At 39.0% G+C, this 18,986-nt stretch overlaps 1 protein-coding gene across 2 annotated transcripts in view; it reads right to left on the bottom strand.

Annotated features, from left to right (window-relative positions):
* Window positions 1–18,986, bottom strand: part of GLB1 (galactosidase beta 1) — an 82,076-nt gene that overhangs the window by 17,961 nt on the left and 45,129 nt on the right. For both annotated transcript variants that reach the window (XM_033131944.1, XM_033131945.1), the window contains exons 11-14: window positions 8,015–8,089; window positions 5,754–5,843; window positions 2,779–2,892; window positions 1,408–1,539 (exon numbers count right to left, since the gene is read on the bottom strand). In XM_033131944.1, the coding sequence (XP_032987835.1) occupies window positions 1,408–1,539; window positions 2,779–2,892; window positions 5,754–5,843; window positions 8,015–8,089 (411 nt within the window). The remainder of the gene's footprint in view (window positions 1–1,407; window positions 1,540–2,778; window positions 2,893–5,753; window positions 5,844–8,014; window positions 8,090–18,986) is intronic.

Below are 18,986 nucleotides of genomic sequence, written 5' to 3'. Positions count from 1 at the left end.
GGTTGAGCCACTAGAGCTTTTGACCCCAAATTCCCAGTCTTCAGTGTTTGGTTCAGAGCCATTGCTAGAATGGAAGAAAAGATGGAACCTAAGGAAGGCAAGGAATGTTTAGCCCATTGTAGATGGAAGGAGGGGGCAGACTCTGGCCCTGACATATATCCCAGAGCAAGTCTTGACCTTGAGGTCCTCAGCAGCGCTCACAGGAATGATTACATCTGAGTACACTCACCTGTTGTAAGGACTAAGTTAGATAATGTAAGTGAGACTACTTTGATGCAGTAGCCTCCCCTTATCCACGGGCGTATGTTCCAAGACCCCCAGTGGATGCCTCAAATCACAGATAGTACCAAATCCTATATATATTCTGTTTTTTCCTATATGTACATACTTTTCACTTAAAGGAAGCACTTATGGCTTCTCTTTGGCATATCTGAATTGCCAGCAACAATGCTTTTAAGCTTGGGGCCATTATTAAGTAAAACGAGGGTTACTTGAACACAAATACTGCAATACTGCGACCGTGGATCTGATAACTGAGGCGACTACTAAGTGATTGACAGGCAGTAGTGTATATGGTGTGGATACGTTGAATAAAGGGGGATGATTCACGTTCCAGGCAGGATGGAGTGGGATGGCATGAGATTTCACCACATTATTCAGAACAGCCTCTGAGCTGCCACCAAGAGGGTCAGGAAATAGCCACAGACACCTGTTCTATCTGACTGGCTGGTGCCATAATTCCCTCGGTGCGAGCTTTCTCTTCTCTACCAGATGGTGAGCTACCCATGGAGCTATCTCAACATCTTTGTATCCCCCGAAACACCTCACAGAGCACCTCGCACAGAGTATGATCTTAGCAAAAGTTTGTTGAGTAATGCTCTAAAAATATGTGTGAGAAAAACATATTTGGATAAGACACCTAGGCACAGAGTAACCAACAGAGGTGAGAGGCAGTGCACTGAGGTTTGGTACAGAAAACAGAGCCGACCAAACGCTAAGCTGGCTTTATTGGCAAAGGAGTGCCTTTCGAGAGCTCAGTGGGTTTTATAAGCAGAGGAAAAGCACAGTGAAGTAGTTTCCTCCTTCTGTTTCCTTCTCTAGGATGACTGAATTCAAACACAAGGGAAGGGTGCTGTCCGCAAAGCTCAACTTTCTCATCACCTGCTGAGGAAAACAGGTCTTCAAAATAACTCAACTTCTAGTTTGCAAAACAAATCAGGGTAGGTTCTCTCATCAAATTTAACAAAGTGTGTGTGCTTTTAAGAATTGCGTCTATGTTGACAGGGCTGGAGGGAAAGAACGTATACATGAGAGTTTTTAAACAGATTTAGAAAAACTTTCTTGGATGGCTTAGGCACAGCCCCGCCACCCTTTGAACCTTACTCCTATTAGTAAGGCTGGTCCTACCTTATAATCATTGATATAATCACCATAGTTCACGCGCCCCATGTTCTCCACCAGAAGGTCCAGTGTGGCTCCCGCTTTCCCTGTTATGTTCAGAGTGATCACACTGCTTCGGTCAAGAATTCCCTGCGGGACCTGTGGGTTCAATGCCAAATGAGAATTAACTCAGGTGAGTAGATCAGCAGAGAGGCAGTTCACTCAGTTAATTCAGTATTTATTTTGCCACCGTGAAGTGTTACCAGAATGGGGAGGAAATGCTTTGATGGCCCCTTAGTCCAAGCCACTGGCCAGGTGGCCAAGTTCTGCCAATCACTGCTTTCCAAACAGGAAAGTCGCCAGACACAGCTCTGAGCAAGGAAAAGTCTAGACTTTTCCTCTACTCTGGAATGTTTTGCTTCGTATCTATTTTTAATAGAAAGGGAATGGAGGCAGACTACTCCAGTGAAGGATTCCTATTACAGGAAACTCTTTGTGTTCTCACAGCACAAAAAGGCAATCATAAAACAAAACAAAAAAATAGCTCCTAAACAACATGGCAAGATGAGACAAAATCAGATAAACGAGATAAAAATCAGAGAGTTAGGTGGAGTATTCTCACCTCAAAATACCTGATATGCATTAACCACGAAAATTATATAATAGAAAGAGGGAAAACAGCAGGCATTTTAGCCGCAAGATTGTCCGAATTTTTTAAAAGATGGGGTTTTTAAAAAAATTAATATTACTGACCATAATTCACTAACACAACTCCTAAGTTGGAATTCAAGAAACAATCGCCATCAGTATACACATAGACCTTGGAAACTTGCTCCAACTGACAGTAAAGCCACTGACGACAATAGAATGGAAATAGTTTAATTTTACATTTTTTTTGGTTAGGAAAAATCTCTTCATGTGTTCTTTCACATGAATGTTTCAGTGAGAGGAATGGAAATCCTCACATGTATCTTTACAAAGTTCTTTGTGCATTTTAGCTATAATTGTCATAAACAATCCTTCAGAACATAATTTCTCACGCAGGATGAAGGCACAAAGTTAAATGAATCACCACTCGGGCATATACAAAATGGACCCTGTCCTCCAGAGGCAAAGAAGACATGGGTGACATGTTGTGGTCAGTCAGAGAGGATGGCCTTGGACTGGGGAGACCAGGACGGTTTCTGAGAAGGTGGGGCCTTGAGTCCAGCCCTCCAGGTTAAGATGGGTGAGGGCAGATGGAGCATGGGGGAGGCCATGTCAGCAAGTGAGGGGCAGAGCTAAGGGACGTCAAGAGGCGAGACGGAGCCTGAGGTTGAAAAGGTGGGCAAAGGCCTCGGTGCCATGTTACCCAGTGCAGACCACACGTCCCCTTGTTGGGGCCGAGACAATTCTTACCCCATCCACAGAGACATAGGCCCGGTCGTGGACTCCACTGAGGGATGAAGACAGGGGGGTTGGGTTGCTGCAGTCTTGAGGAAGTGTTGTTCGGTACAGCACAAACCCAAAATACTGGTTAGAAAGGATGCAAGAAAAAAAATCATCACGTTTGCTGTTCCTTTTGAGAACTTGGTCACCCTTGATCTGTGTGAAAGTGAGGATTCTAAAACCATAAGGAATGAAATGCTTCCCCCGCCTCCAGGAAAAGTGCAATCTGAAAGAAGGGAACTGGAATCAGTCCCCTTAGTGATTTCCCTGGAATCACTAAGGGGGATCCTATCACATGTATCAAAATGTTACTTATGTGACCTCAAAGAAAACCAAGCCGCACCAAACCAACCATCCAACCAATCAAACAAACAAACAAAGAAAACAAAATACACACACACACACACACACACACACACAGAAATAACAATAAAGCCAAGAATGTTCAGTAAAACTTTGTCCAGGTTCTTGGGCTAAATCTGCTCTAACATACAAAACAAGAGTCAATCAGAAACTATTTAAAGTGGGAGAGTGGGGGAAACAAAGATAGTGAGAGATGGGGGTGGAACCTGCTGCTAAGGCAGAAAATGTTTAGATGCCGGTATCCCTGGTCTGAGAGGCCGGCCCCAAACCATCAGCCTCAGCAGCAGCCGCAGACTTCCCTGCTGTGGGCACTCGTGGGGGTGAGCTGGGCCAAATCCTGAGCCGGAGAAGAGAATCCAAGTCGAAATTCCTCATGGGACAGAGAACAAGGTCCTCACATCTACGCATTACAGTTCTTGGAAAGCAATGAAGTACACTTCAGGTAAGTGAAAAGGTGATGTGGAGGTGCTGGAAAAAAAATGTTAACCTGCGTTCCTGTGTTGTAGAAAAGGGCTGAACTCAAGAAATGCCACTGGTGCCACCACCCAAAAGCACAAGATGCCTCTTTAGCAGACCCCTAAATCTGCATCTTTCTCATTTCAAAGTAACCAAAGTGGTAACTCCTAAATCAGAGAGACTGAGGAAACCTTTGCAAAGGGCTTCCTGAAGGGGAGCGGAAGCTCTGGTGGGCCCTACAAAGGTGGGGCGGAGGGGGCCGGCTGCAGAGGTACCAGGGCTGCACCCCATGCCCTGCACTTGTGCTCTTCGTGGGTTTCACTGGAAGCAAACATTTCATGGGCTTGCCCCAGACCCAAAACAGCCAGGGCCCAGGGAGCCCCACCCAAGCCAAGAGCACTGCCTTGGCCAAAGACCAGAAAGCAGAAGGGGTCTGAGAAAGAACAATGACTGCCAGTGTCTGTACATTAACCTGGAATTTACTTCCCAGGTTCCAGCTGCTCTAGTGTCCTCGTCTTGTCTGATGTGCTCGATGGCTCTGTAAGGTGGAGAAGGCAGGTTCTATTTTACAGAGGAAGACATGGACATACAGCCAGTGTGTGCTAGAACGAGAGAGGGAACTCTACCCAATGTTAAGGAAAAAGTAGAGGGTGGGGGAACCTAGCTACCTAGCTATTCATTTTGCTTATCACAAACCAGAGTTGTTGTAAAAAACATTCTTGTAAAATTTTACAAATGTAAAAATAGTAACTGGAGGCAAAATACACTAAACTAAGATATGTTATTATTATATCACCTTATTTTTCAGACATCTTCCAGAAGGCAATCTCTACAGAAAGTCAGAAAGGAGGACCCAGATAACTTTCCATTTCAAAACATGGGGCTGAAATGCTAACTGACTGATCAAACTTAACATGGCAACAAAGGGACAAACTGACCTCATGGGCATCCTGGTATGATGTCCCAAGAAGGACACATCACCTTTGTCATGTTTATGCCAAAAATGTTTTACTGAATCTAATCAGTGAGGGGTGGTCCATCAAACAACTGGCCTGAATTCTTAAGCAATGTCCCATGTCATGAGAGAGAGAAAAACAGACTCAGGAATAGTTTCAGATGAAAAAAGATGAGAGAGACAATATAACTGAATGTAATGAGTGATCATGGATTGGATACTGGATTGAAAAAAGAGAGAAGCTATAAAGCACATTATTGCAATGACCAGGGATACTTGACTACGGAATGTTTGTTAGATAATTGGATTGCATCAGTGTTAAATTTCTTAAGTGTGATCATTATATTGTGATCATGTAGGAAAATGTCCTTCTTTTTCAAAGATATATGTTGTAGTATCTGGGGGCGAAGTGTTATAATGTTGACAACTAACTCAAATGGTTAAAACAAAACAAAACAAAACGAAAACAAAAACCAGCAGGTGACCACATATATACATAGAAAGATAAAGCAAGCGAAGCAACCTGTTAACACTTGGTGAATCTAGGTGGAAGCTATACAGGTGTTTGTTGTGCTATTCTTGCAACTTTTATAGATTTGAAATTCTCCAAAATAAAAAGTTAGAAAAGCTCTTTAAAAAGATGGGGCAGTGCCTGGAGATCACACACACACACACACACACACACACACACACACACACACACGCGTGATGTGCTCTATTCTCTGTTCTCTTCAAAATCAGGAAAAAGGATCTCTAAGAACTTGATCTATTAAGAACACAGTCTCTATACCTTTGAGCTAACTAAGGACAAATAATTAAATTGTTCTCTTTTGAGTATTAAAATTGTGGTTTTCCACAGGTACCTAGTAATAAAGATTAATTAGATCAGAAATGCATTCAATTTATAGCTTGCGTAGAATTACCCTGAAGCAGATTGAGCTACTTACTACCTATTTGAGTAAGAATAAGAAGTGGGAGAAAAATAAAAGATCAACCTAAATGTACAGTACTTGCAGCTAAAGAGAGTCTGGAAATCCACGGTTAGTTTGCTTGGGGTCTGATTTATCTGCTTACCGTTTAGGACCTTTGCTCAAAACAGGCACTGCAACGCAGGGCAGAAAGCACATTTTTGCAAGTAGAAAAAGATGAAGCATTACCTTTGAAAACCTACCTGTTTCACCTGGATAAATGTCAAGGGATAAAGGCTTTTTATAGGCCCAGTGGGACACAGAATGTTCAGAGATTCCTCCACAGTCTTTAACTGAAATGAAACAAAGCAGCATTCACTCACTGTCAGCCTTCCCTGGTCATCAGAGTTGAGGAGAATGTCATTTGCAAATTATTAAAGACATTAGTGGATTTGTCCAAACCCCCAAATAAACATAAATGGTTCAAATTCAACTCAACGCTGCTCCCCAGTCACCTTCAATCATCTCTATCTATTCCCTAACTCTTGATGAAAAATAATGGATGGTAATCTTAAAGAGAGTTTAAACTGTATCTGTTCGCAAATACAACCTCCTGTATATAAAAGGCCCTTAAAAGAAACAAAAACCAAGGCTGAGGCTACCTCCTGTGTAAAGCCTTCCCCAGCACCTCTGAGTGAAATAACTGATGTGCCCTCCTCTGAACTTGTCTGCAGCATACCTTCCACGCCTGTATCATTTACCAGTTTTCTTCCCTTCACTGTCCTTGCCAGACTGTCAGCTCCCTAAGGGCAGGGTCTGTACTGTGCTCATCCCCAGTGCCCAGCACGCAGTAGCTACTCAACAAATACTATATTCCACTTACACGGTTGTGTATTCTGGCAACTCCGGTGGCTTGCTTGTAAAATAACAATGGTAACAGCTACCCAACACTGGGGATCGACCAAACTCCAGGAGAGACAGCACATTACACGCACACCTCATTGAATCCTCACAACTACCCTGGGTAGGGTTGAGAAAATGGGGGCTCAGAGAAGCTCACTCAAGCAATGGCAGAGCCAGGATTTGCAGTCAGGTATGACTCCAAACCCAGGACTTGCCATGACATGATACTGGTTAGGAATTTTATAAACACTTTCCATGGTTGTTACCTTGCTGATGCGCAACATCGAGCAAGAAAAATCTTAAGTACGATTCTATCAATTCAGCTATTCACATGGATATTTTTCCACTTGCACACTAAAGCAATTCAACTCATAATAAAAGGTTTTATCTTACATAACTCTGTTCTACATAAATTTAATTCAGTTATATGCCAACTTGTTCTCTTAAATTGAATATATTTAGTTAACAATGAAAAGCCATTTCTGCTCACACAATTCTCCTCTATGGTAAACAGAATGCTTCTGCCACTAAGCTACATTTGTCTTAGCAATGCTGTAGTATTAAACATTTGCAGTTACTTCCTGTTGTATAAAAATAAATTTCTCAGCTCTAAAACGAACAAACCGGCTTTTCCTTAAGTAGCAATCGCAGTGAACAAGTGGAAGGTGCTCCCCTTACAAGTGCGATTAAAGTTTGATTAATCTAAAGAAAGATGCCTATCAGGCAGAGACCAACCACATTCTTTGCAGAATGTAACACGCTTATCTGACACTAGGTGGAAAATGTTACAAGTGCTCACCCAACCATAATATCAAAGGGCTTTATGAATGGAAAATAAAACCATACAATCATGTTTGGGATTTTGCTTAAAGATAAAAACTTATGATGCTATTTTAGAATATCAAGATTCTTAAGAAATATGTAACTGTTCATGTTTTTTGTTTTTTTTTCTTGTGAGTTAACACATGTAGGAGTTAGGGATTATAAGAGGGGAAAACCTGAAGACACAGATGGTCAAAACAAATTGACTTTGGCTTACGTCACTTCTGACTATTATTAAATGAAATCTCTCTTCTTTTTCTCTTTTCCTAGAATAAAATGTCCTCAGCTCCTATTTATGATTAATTTCTAGCTTTCCCTCCTGATGTCCCAGTTACCATATGAAGCACAGAGCACAAAAATTAGGACATGACTTGGAGATGGGAGTGCGTAATTTAGGGCAAAGCCCTAACAAAATGCTTGTGGCTTTTGAGAACCCCTTTAAAAGAGGTGAATTATTAAAAAAGAACCTCACCAGCCATAACAACAAGGTGGCACGTTATTCCCACCAAGCCTCCTGGGATTACTTTGGACAACTGGTAATTGAACCAAAATGATCTGAATGATCTAGAATACGTCCCTACTCCTGCTCATGCCCTATTTGTTCATCCTGTCAACATGCATACACATCCTCTCACCTCCCATGTCCCCGTTTTCCAAGAAACGTCATCTACCCCTTCAGTCTCACAGAAAACAAATACAGAGAAAAAGAACGAACCAATTCCCCAGCATAACACTTTCACTCACAACAGCTAAATTTCACTTCCTCACTCTCAACGTTTCTGTTATTTTTATTTCTTACCTTTTTCAGAGGAACTTTTCCATATGCAAACTTTGGTGTGGATGGAGGGATAGGACCTTCTGGTACTTTTTGAAACTATAAACCAAAGAGAAAAAAGACAGGGGAAAAAAAGTGGTTAAACCCTCAGAAAAATAGCTATGCAATTTGTTTTTCAAAAGGAGGGTCAAAGACCAAAACAACGGTGCCAGTAATTTTTGGAAAAGCAAAGGAACAAAAGACTTCCTCTAGAAGTAAAGTTTTACTTCTAAGTGTGTGTCTGTGTATGCCTGTATTTTAAGCTCCAGGAATCATTCAAATAATTACGGAACAAAGACTTCAAAACAGAGAGCAAAACAAGTAGAGAGAATGAGGGTGATAGCAGAAGACTGGAATGAGGGAAGAAAAGGAAAAAGGTACATGGCAAAACAGAATCTGAAGGGAGGCAGCCTATAGTGAGAAAAAAATATTATTTGTAAATTAAATCTTACTGGTAGATTAAAGTTTTGTATCAATGTTAAATTTGTCTTGGCTATCTAAGAGCATATTCCTACCTATCCTTATGAAATACACACTGAAGGAAAAGGGTTATGAAGTATGCAACCCTCCAATGGTTTAGAAAATACAAGACGGTGTCAGGGAGGTAAATGACGAAGCTTACAGAATGAAATGTTGATATGGGTGAATCTGGGTAAAGAACATACAAGTGTTCTTTGCATAATTTTTATTCTTGACAGTTTTCTGTAGGTTGAAATTATTTTTAATTCAAAAGTTTAAAAATAAAATCTTATTAAACATGTACACACACACACACAATCAACACCGGAAGATACAGGTGTTAAGTCCCAGGTCTTAGAAATATCTGTGTCCATCTGGTATTTCCAAGTAGATTGTATTATAATCTCTCAGAACCATTACATATCTTTTCTTTTTTCTTGTTTGCTTTTTTAAAGTTAATGAAAAAAAAGAAGATATAATAAAAGACTGTGGTATGAAAAGCAATAGTCTCCTGATTCACTGTTTTCTTAGTTTTATTCTTCAGAGGAAACCATTTTAAAATCATTTAATTGTACCAATTTTTTTTCTTGTGGTCTGTAAATAATATACTTATCTGCTATTTCTTGTTTGATCCATTTAAAACATTATCACTGATTTCTTCACAGTGGCCTTTTTTTTTTTTTTTTTAACTTTTTAATTTATTTTAAGTGTGTTTTTCCAGGACCCATCAGCTGCAAGTCAAGTAGTTGTTTCAATCTAGTTGTGGAGGGCACAGCTCACAGTGGCCCATGTGGGTATAGAACTGGCAACCTTGTTATTAAGAGCACGGTGCTCTAAGCAGCTGAGCTAACTGGCCGCCCCTGATTTCTTCACTACATGAGAATTTAGCTCGGTTGTACTATTCCGCATAGCTCCCTTTCTTGCCAATATGGTTATATCACCATTTTCAGTTTCTCTACTGGTTAGCTTTGTAGCTTTAAATAATATCCTTACCTTTATTTCTTAGTTACATCAATTAAGATTATCCTTTGTGTCCACACTTTTTAGAGATAAGTCTGTTTGCATGCTTCCCTGACCTTTCCTCCCTACTCCTACCTCCAAATCATTAGCGAAACTTTTACACTGCAAAGGTTAAAACAGTCTGTCTTGTAGTTATAAGTCCTCCCTTCATCTTGACTCTATGTATATTGACTCTAAATTAAAAATCAGTCAATAGTGCTCACATTGTTTGAGTTTTATAAATATTGTTCTCTGCACAGCTAAGTGGTGTATACTATGATGGCATGTTCTGTCTTATTTAGTTTTTGTGTTCTTTTTTCCTCCCCTGAGGTTTCCAACTACCTTTCTTTTTTCCTGTCTGCCTTTAGGTTAAGACCTCTTCAGGTTGTTCCAAATTTCCAAAGGTGGTCTCAAGTTTCTCCAAACACTCCTTTTCTCCCCTAGAAAGCTCCCTACTGGAACCCTCAGCCTTCTTGCTCCAAGGGATTGATTTGCCACTAGGCTTGATATTCTGGGGTTTCTCTTCATTACTGTCTTGGCTTTTAGCGTCTGTTTCTAAAATCTCACAATTACATTATTTCACTGGAGCGTCTCAAGTAACTTCCTAAGAACTGGTAGGTGGAAGGCAAATTTCCCGAATCTTTGAATGTCTGAAAATGTCATATTTTGTTGATAATTTGGATGGGTATAGAATTCTACGTTGAAAATCAGCTTTCCTCCAAATGCCAAAGGCACTATTCTGTGTCCTTCATCATCCAGTGTGGTTGGTGCCATACTCATCATTCTTGTTCTTTTAAAGGTAACTGGCTTTTTCTCTCTAGAAGCTTATAGGTGCTTTATTCTCTCTGTTTTAAATTTTTCCAAAGATGTGTTTGGATATATATATATATATTCATTATACTGGGCAACTCAAATATTCTTTTCTGTTTTGAAAAAAATTCTGTATTGTTTCTTTGATATTTTCTTTTTCTCCATTTTTTTCTTATAAGTTAGCCATCCTGGATTTTCCCTCTATATCTCTCTCATCTTTTCTCTTTCATCTCTGTTTTCCGGTTCTCATTTCTAGGAGATTATTTTTAATTTCCAATAACTCTTTCTTGTTCTCTAATGGCTCCTTTTTCAAAGTATCCCATTCTTATTTTATGGATGCACTACCTTCTCAAATCTCTCTAAAGAATATTAATTTGAGAGGGTTTGCTTTGTTTTACTTAAGCTCTCTCCTGTTCCCTGGATGCTCTGTTGCCTTTAGGATTATTTTACTGTTTATTTCATTTTGGTCTTTCTCTTCCCATTGCAGGTTTTATGGATGTCCTCAATTGTCTGGCCATTGTTGGTTGTCCATTCATATTTAATGGTGATGCAAATGAATGCACCAGCATTTTGCATAATCATCCATTCTGTGCTATTCCTGCTCTGTGCACAGGAGCAAGTCTTGTTCAATGGGAACTTTGTTTTAGGGTGCTTTGGCAGGGAGTCAGACATAATATGTAGGGTCTTTACTCTGGGGTAGAGTACTTTTTTTTTTTTTTTTTTTAAGAAAAAAAAATTCTGACTTTCTGACTGGTAGAAAGATACTTCCCTGATGGCTAATCTATTTGAAAATGAGGTGGAGGACCTGACAGGAAATATGTAGAGTTTAATTAGCCTTCCCATTTTCAGCTCCATTTCATTCCATCCTTTGTCACACCTGCATTTCCAGGACCCTGGTTCTCCAGGGTTCTTTAAGGCCAATCCATTCCCTGTTCCTATAATCCCTTCCACACTCACGGGGGACCTAGATTTCCCCATCCTGCTTCTTCAGTCAGCATTCCTCCATTGATTTTTGTTTCCCAGAAATATTTTGAAATCTCTCATGCATGGACAGCTCCTGTCTTGTTGGCTTCATTAAAAAGAAATATTCCTTTTAATTGTTTAGTAACATTTTGAAAGGGAAAAGAGATAAATATGTGGTCAGTCAACCACGTTGAACTGAAAGTCCTTTGTACTTCTAGTATTCTGTATTTCTGTGAAATTTTTAAAAGATCATATTAAAATGACTTTCAAGATTTATATTAAAATGAACGTAAGACCAAAGAGTTACTGTTGATCTTACAGCAAGATGTTAAGATCTCTCTTTCCAGCTTTCCCTGAAGTCTAGACCACATTCCTTCTCCTTTGGCAATTGGCCCACCCCTTCCTCTTGCACACTGCAGCCTGGCCAATAAAAGCAGAAAACACAAATCCACAGAAGGGACCTGAAAGCAGTATGATTTGTTGTTTGAGGACCCCTATTTATCTGTACACAGCAGTGACCACATCATATCTAATTCCTAAGGTGAAAGAGGATTCCATTGTAATTAGGACCGCAATCTTTTCTACCACATTGGAAGGAAGTCATTGCACAGACAGTTTTATTCAACCTACATTTAGCTAACTTTGATGGAACACTTATGTGCCAGGTTTGTCATGTCATTTACTACTCACAAAGGTCCTCATAGTTATGTTTCCTTTTTAGAGATGAGACTGAGGAACTTGCCTCAAGATTATAAAGAAGGCAAGGGCAGGAGCTGGGATTTTGACTGTAAATCTACTGTTGTTCCTACTGCTTCCTCTTACTTCCTGTATTGTTACAGCAATAAAAGAATAGGTGTCTTCCATGAATTCCAAAACATAAATCCAAAAACAAAAACCCCACGAAACCTTCTCTCGTCCAGTTTTCCTCCTAGTTCCTCCCCTTATACCCACATATAACATAAAGATAAGAGATAATCTTGTAATTAGCTATTGCCACTTATCAAAAGCACTTTTGGCATGACCAAATATTGACAATAACTTTATTTATTGCATATTATATTCAAACTGATATGACAGATTTATATAACCATTCTTCTAATGTTAGGAGGTGAATTATTTCCAATTTTTGATATTATAAATAATGTTGCAGTGAACAACTTCATGGCTACAGCATTAGCCTTGTGTAAATTTTTTTTAATAAAGCCCCAAGTGAGGGGTTACTAGGTCAAATGATAGGAGCATTTTATATGATTCTTAATATAGTGTATACCAAAGGTTTCACCAAATGTATATAGTTATGTCTTTCACCCAATTATCTATTTGGATCTTGACTTTTTAATCAGCTCATTATAATACCAATATTGAGTCTCCATCTGTCTATCCCATTTGCCACAATCTTCTCTCTTTTCTTTTTAATAATTTTAGTGATTTTTCATTATCATATAGCAAAATCCTAATCTTATTTATTATTTTTTTCAGTTACAGTTGACGTTCAATATTATTTTATATTACTTTTGGGTATACAGCATAGTAGTTAGACATTTATATAATTTATGCAGTGATCTCCTGGTTAGCCTAGTACCCACCTGGCACTACATATAGTTGTTGTAACATTATTTACTATATTCTCAATGTTGTATCTTATATTCCTGTCACTGTTTTTTAACTATCAATTTATATTTCTTAATCCCTGCAGCTTTTTCACCCAGGTCCACAAAACCTGTCCCCTCTGGCAACCAGCAGTTTGTTCCCCATATCTATGAGTGTGTTTCTGTCTTGTTTGTTCATTTATTTCATTCTTTAGATTCCACATATAAGTGAGACCATATGGAATTGTCTTTCTCAGTCTGATTATTTTACTTAGCATAATACCCTCTAGGTTCATTCATGTTGTGGCAAATGATAAGATTTCATTCTTTTTTTTATGGCCGAGTAATATTCCATTGTATACATATACCACATTTTCTTTATCCAATCATCTTTTGGTGGACACTTGGGTTACTTGCGTATCTTAGCTATTATAAATAATGCTGCAATAAACATAGGGGTGCATATATTTTTTTTAATTAGTGTTTTGGATTTCTTCAGATAAATATCCTGAAGTGGAATTGCTGAGTCATAAGCTAGTTCTATTTTCAGTTTTTTGAGGAACCTCCATACTGTTTTCCATAATGGAGGCACCGATTTGCAGTCCCACCAACAGTGTACAAGGGTTCCCCCATCCTCACCAACACTTGTGGTTTGTTGATTTATTGATGATAGCCATCCTGACAGGTGCGGTTTTAATTTGCATTTCTCTGATGATTATGACATTGAGCATCTTTTCACATGTCTATTGGCCACGTGGATGTCCTCTTTGGAGACATGTTTATTCAGGTCCTCTGCCCATTTTTAAATTGGATTGTTTTCTGGTGTTGAGTTACATGAGCTCTTTATAAATTTTGGAAATTAACCCCTTATCAGATGCATCATTGGTGAATATCTTCTCTCATTCAGTAGGCTGTCTTTTCATTTTGTTGATGGTTTCCTTTGCTGTGAGAAAACTTGTTGGCTTCATGTAGTCCCATTTATTTATTTTTTTCTTTTGTTTCCCTTGCCCAAGGAGATACAGCAGAAAAAAAAATATTACTAAGAGCAATGTCAGAGAGTTGACTGCCTGTTTTCTTCTTAGAGTTTTATGGTTTCAGGTCTTATATTTAAGTCTTTAATCCATTTTGGGTTTATTCTTGTATATGGTGTAAGTAGGTGGCCCAGTTTCATTTTTTGCATTATCTATCCAGTTTTTGCAACACCATTTATTGAACAGACTGTCATCTTTATCCCACTGTATATTCTTGCTCCTCTGTCATAGATTAAATGACCCTATGTGCATGGGTTTATTTCTGGGCTTTCTATCCTGTTCCATTGATCTACATGTCTTTTTTATGTCAGTACCATGCTGTTTTCATTACTATAGCCTTATAGTGTAGTTTGACATCAGGTAATGTGATACCTCCAATTTTGTTCTTCTTTCTCAAGATCGCTGTGGCTGGCTATTCAGGTTCTTTTGTGGTTCCACATAAATTCTAAAAGCAAAATCCTAATCTTCTATCTGACTAATTAATGTTTCAGGAAAGAAATAGATGAATATACCAAAACACTATACTTCTGAACCTTTATTTTCCGTAATAATTTGTGCTTTAATTATGGTTTTTCAGGCTAATCATAAATATTACTTCTTATCCTACTTATTTAGCTAGAGAAATGCAATATAAAAAGCTGCTCTTTTCCCAGTGGAATCCAATAGATTCAATGGTAATCAACTTTTCTTTCCCCAAGACCTCTAATGTTTTCATTCACTCATCTAACTAAGTCGTATAAAGAAAGTACTTTGTGTCAGGTCCTATGCTTGGTACTGGGGATATAAACAGCTCCTAGTCCAGAGAGTGAGAAATGTGTGTAAACAAGTTAATTAACTCATTATACGAAGTAGTGTACTCAAGATTTCCACAGTATAAGGCGATGGCAGAAAGCAAAGTGTGACTAACTCTGCAGAGAGACGGATCAAAGATGACTCCCCAAAGTAGGTAACTTGAGGTGCTTCCTTATTTTCCAGATGGATAAAGGCAGAGGGAATAGCATGTGTAGAGGCCAAGAGGTATAAATAGCACTGACCCATTTACTGAATTTTATGTCCCTTCATTTGAAGGCCAGAGAGTCACATACGAGAAGGGCAGAATTAAAAGATGAAGCTTGAGGAAAATAGAGGAGCCAAGTCATGGAAGGCATCCTGACCAGATCAGCATTTTAGAGAAATCACTCTGGAAAAGAGAATAGAAAAGCCAAGTCTGTAGGAAATAAAAAGACTAGTGCCACAAGAGCACAGATGGTGCTTTAAAAGACTAACATTCGTTAAGTAATATTCATTTTGTTATCCTTAATTGTCAGACATAAAACACAGTGTTTCCACCAGCACCATGGATTGCAAGAGACAGCCTGTGTCTACCCACTGAGTTAATGTCATTCCAGCTACAAACCAAGAAAAACAATCAGCCAGTGTAAATTGGTCCTGAGTCAAGTTTCAAACTTCACGTTTGAAGTACTGAAAATCACTGTGGCATTCTTGCACCCCTAGTGCCCCACCCAGCTCCAATAACCACCTCAGGGAATCCCAAAATCTACTCCAATGATCAAGGTCCTCAGCTAAAACTTGATTAATTTCTTGATTAATTTCTAAAAAGCCAGTTGGACTCTTATCTTTGATGGAATCCCTAAGAAGAACTGGAACAAAACTCTTAAGAAGTGTGTCTTAAATTCATTTAAAAGCATACAAAAATAAACTCACATTGCCCCTCTCAGGAATTGGCACGGTGGAGGAAGGGTGCTGCCCTACAGTCTACGGTTCATCATCGAGGTCAAAGTGTTAACCATGTCTGGTTCAGTTATACCCACACCAAAGAGAATACCTTAGAAAATGCAAATGTCATGAGTTTTGTCATACCTTGAAGAGTCATATGCAAAGGGCCGCCTGGAGCATTCCCTGCTGAGCACAGGCTTATGCAGCCTGGTGGGAAATCATCACCCCTGGGAATCTATGTCAGTGAAAGATAATGTCCATCACCACCCAACTAACTTGAAATGGATTAAAGAATAGACTCATTCCACTTTTTGAGTCTTTGGTGAAGGAAAGAGGCAGGAAGAGCTATATCATAAGGGGTACTTATGATTCCATTTCCCCCCTCCATGCAAGCAAATATTTTGAATACAATTTAACACACCAGCTAACTGAACATCTACAAAGTCTCAAAAGAAAGAGCTGCCTTTTAAAGTAGTTTATTTCTCTTTTCCAAACATCAAGAGAAGGGGGGAAAGACTACCACATGCTAAGTTACATTCTAGCAAAAGCTACTCAATTCCATTCATTTCTACAGACTCTGTCTCTTTCATGGGTTCATCTTACTGTGCCCACTGGTTAACCGCTTGGGCTCCCCAGCTCTGCCTTTTGCTTGGCCCACTACCCTTCACTCAGCTCTCCATGTGCACTCTCAACCTCCCCTGGACTTCAGCCTCTACTTCCACTCAGAACCCCAGAATCTGTGCCTGTCCTAATGACTTCTTCCTGGACCTTCTCATTCTTAAGTGAGGTGCTGCTGGATAGACACCTCCACCTAGATGTCCCCAGAGGTACCCTGAGCTGAACAAGCCCAGAACTGAATTTGCTTCCCGCTCCCCATCCCAGCCTCTGCTTTCTCTGCAATCCTCTATCTGAATTGCTGATCCCCACACCCATCCAGTTATCCAACCAAGGCTGTCACCTGGACAAATCAATGACTCCTCATTCTTCCTCATACTTTGACTCAGCCAATTGCCAAATTCTACCAATTTTACCCCCTAAATGTTTTTCAAATCTATTGCTTCCTCTCCACTCCCTGCTGCCCATGCCATCACCTCATTTCTAAGTGACTGCAGCAGCCTCCTAACTCATCTTCTGCATCCAGAAATGCCCCAAGGCAGGGTCCTAGCAGTGTGTTTACATGGTTATAGGTTTTTGTAAAATTTGCAAAACTAATGTAATTTAACTACAACGGGCTAAGACCCTTGTCGCTTTCTGCACCAGCTTCCCCGTACCACACCTCCTCTTAATGTCAGGAGGCTTTAGAGTGGCTATAGGCATCTTTGGGATTCAACCAAAGAAGAGTGAGGTGGGACTTATTTAATTTGGGTGTTGACTATATTTACATGGTTCAGTGTCACTTCCACGAGTAGTATCTTATTGCTAATAGATTATTCCGAACGCTCAATATGCTGACACACTTACAGTACGATCATGCCCTCAGTCACCCAGTTCCAGAAACATGTGGGTTGTGGAGGAGAAACCAGGTTTGAAATATAAAAAAAAAGCCAGAACCTGTCTGTGGAAATTTCTTTCAAATATTACAGCTTATCTATGAAAGAACTTGAGAGAGATTTCCCCAATTTTTATAACAGTCCTAAATATTTATATAATATTATCAGTAACAAAATGTAAGCTTTCTGTTTTTCTAAACTGTTAATACTAAAAAACACATTTCAATCAGCCACACTAAAGACAAAGATTTCCATTCTCTTTGGAGAAAAACGTACAAACATTGTTATCTGAAGAGACAATAAAACAGCATGCAGCCAAAGAATGTAAGGAAAGAAGGATGGCAGAGGTATTTCAAACAATTAGTAAATCTAAAATATGTTTTTAACTTTTGGGTGTTTGTGATTATTTTAATCTTGAAAATTTTTGTAATTTGTAATGATTTATTTTTACTCATTTAAATACACATTCATTTTTGTTGCTTCACACAATACCCTTTCTGAAATGCATATCTGACTATATCACTTTCTTCAAGCTTCTTAACATAGCATATTCAGTAGCATTAATATTCTTGGTGAAGTAGGAGATAATGTCACCATACATTGAGGAGAAAGTATAGTGGTGCTGGTTTACGCTAGACAGTGAGAAGAGATCCAGGTGCAAAAAGAGAACTGGAGATAGTTAAAGGTCCAACTGAGACTGGAAACACAAATCCCTGTTCCAGCCAGCCCACACTCACATCTACAGTTCTCCTGCCTGGTTCCAGTTCTGGAGAGTGATGGTCAGAATGGTCTGGGCCAGGTGATTTGTAGAGCAGGAGCCTTGAACAGCAGAATAGAGAGGAATGGAGGGTGATGGTGGAAAGACTCTAACAGCCATTAATCATAAGAGCCAGAGAAGGTCAAGAAAAGTGTGAAGGGTTGCAGGGGTGAGGGATGGGGATGGAAAGAATTAGCTAAAAATATAAGAAAATAAGAACGTGAGGTTATGATGAGGCCAAATATAAGTTGATGTTTTATGCAGAAAAAGCATGTGTGCATATTTGTTTTAAAATCTGATTTGGATTTTTTTCTATATAAGACATAAAACAGCTCATTATTTCAGAAAGAAAACTATAGCAGCAACACTACTGCTACACACACTCACACACACACACACACACACAGAGTCAAAGGATGTAAAGTGTATATATATATATATATATATATATATATATATATATATATTCACAGGATATAAAGTACAGCATAGGGAATATAGTCAATGGTATATTGTAATAGCTGTGTACGATGTCAGATGGGTAGTAGACTTGGTGGGGTTATCACTTTGTGAGGTGTGTAAATATCTAATTATTATGTTGTTTTGTACACCTGAAACTAAAAATAAAATAAAATGGGCATATCAAATCAGTGACAAAGTAATGGATAAGTCAGTGCTGGGATAACTGTCCAGTCATTTAAGAGATAAATAAAATGAAATTCCTACCTCACTCCTAACAACCACAAAAATTCCATGTACATCAACATTTTAATGTAAACTATGGAGTCAAAAATTTTAAGCACTCCAAGAGAATTTATTTATACTACTAGAATAGGGGAAGCAGTTATAAAGGAGAGAAGTAATACATTTGACTACATGAAAATTCAAGATTTTTTTTTACAGGCAACCCCCCCCCCCAAAACCAATAAAGAACCCTCCAAACTGTGAAAAAAACGGCACAATTATAGAATTGTCAGATTATAAAAAAGCCAAATAGCCCGAGAGAAAAACCTCTGAAAAAACCTGAGTATTTCATAGAAAAAGAAACATAAATGGACGATTTGTATATGAAAGGATGTACAACTCTAGTACTCCTCACTAGAGAAATGCAGTGTTTTCTTTTAAAACTATTCTTTTTACATA

This window comes from Rhinolophus ferrumequinum, chromosome 17 (genome assembly GCF_004115265.2).
Source record: "Rhinolophus ferrumequinum isolate MPI-CBG mRhiFer1 chromosome 17, mRhiFer1_v1.p, whole genome shotgun sequence".
Lineage (NCBI taxonomy): Eukaryota > Metazoa > Chordata > Mammalia > Chiroptera > Rhinolophidae > Rhinolophus > Rhinolophus ferrumequinum.
Note: the sequence above shows the minus strand (reverse complement) of the source record. Positions and strands in the feature narration are given on the sequence as shown.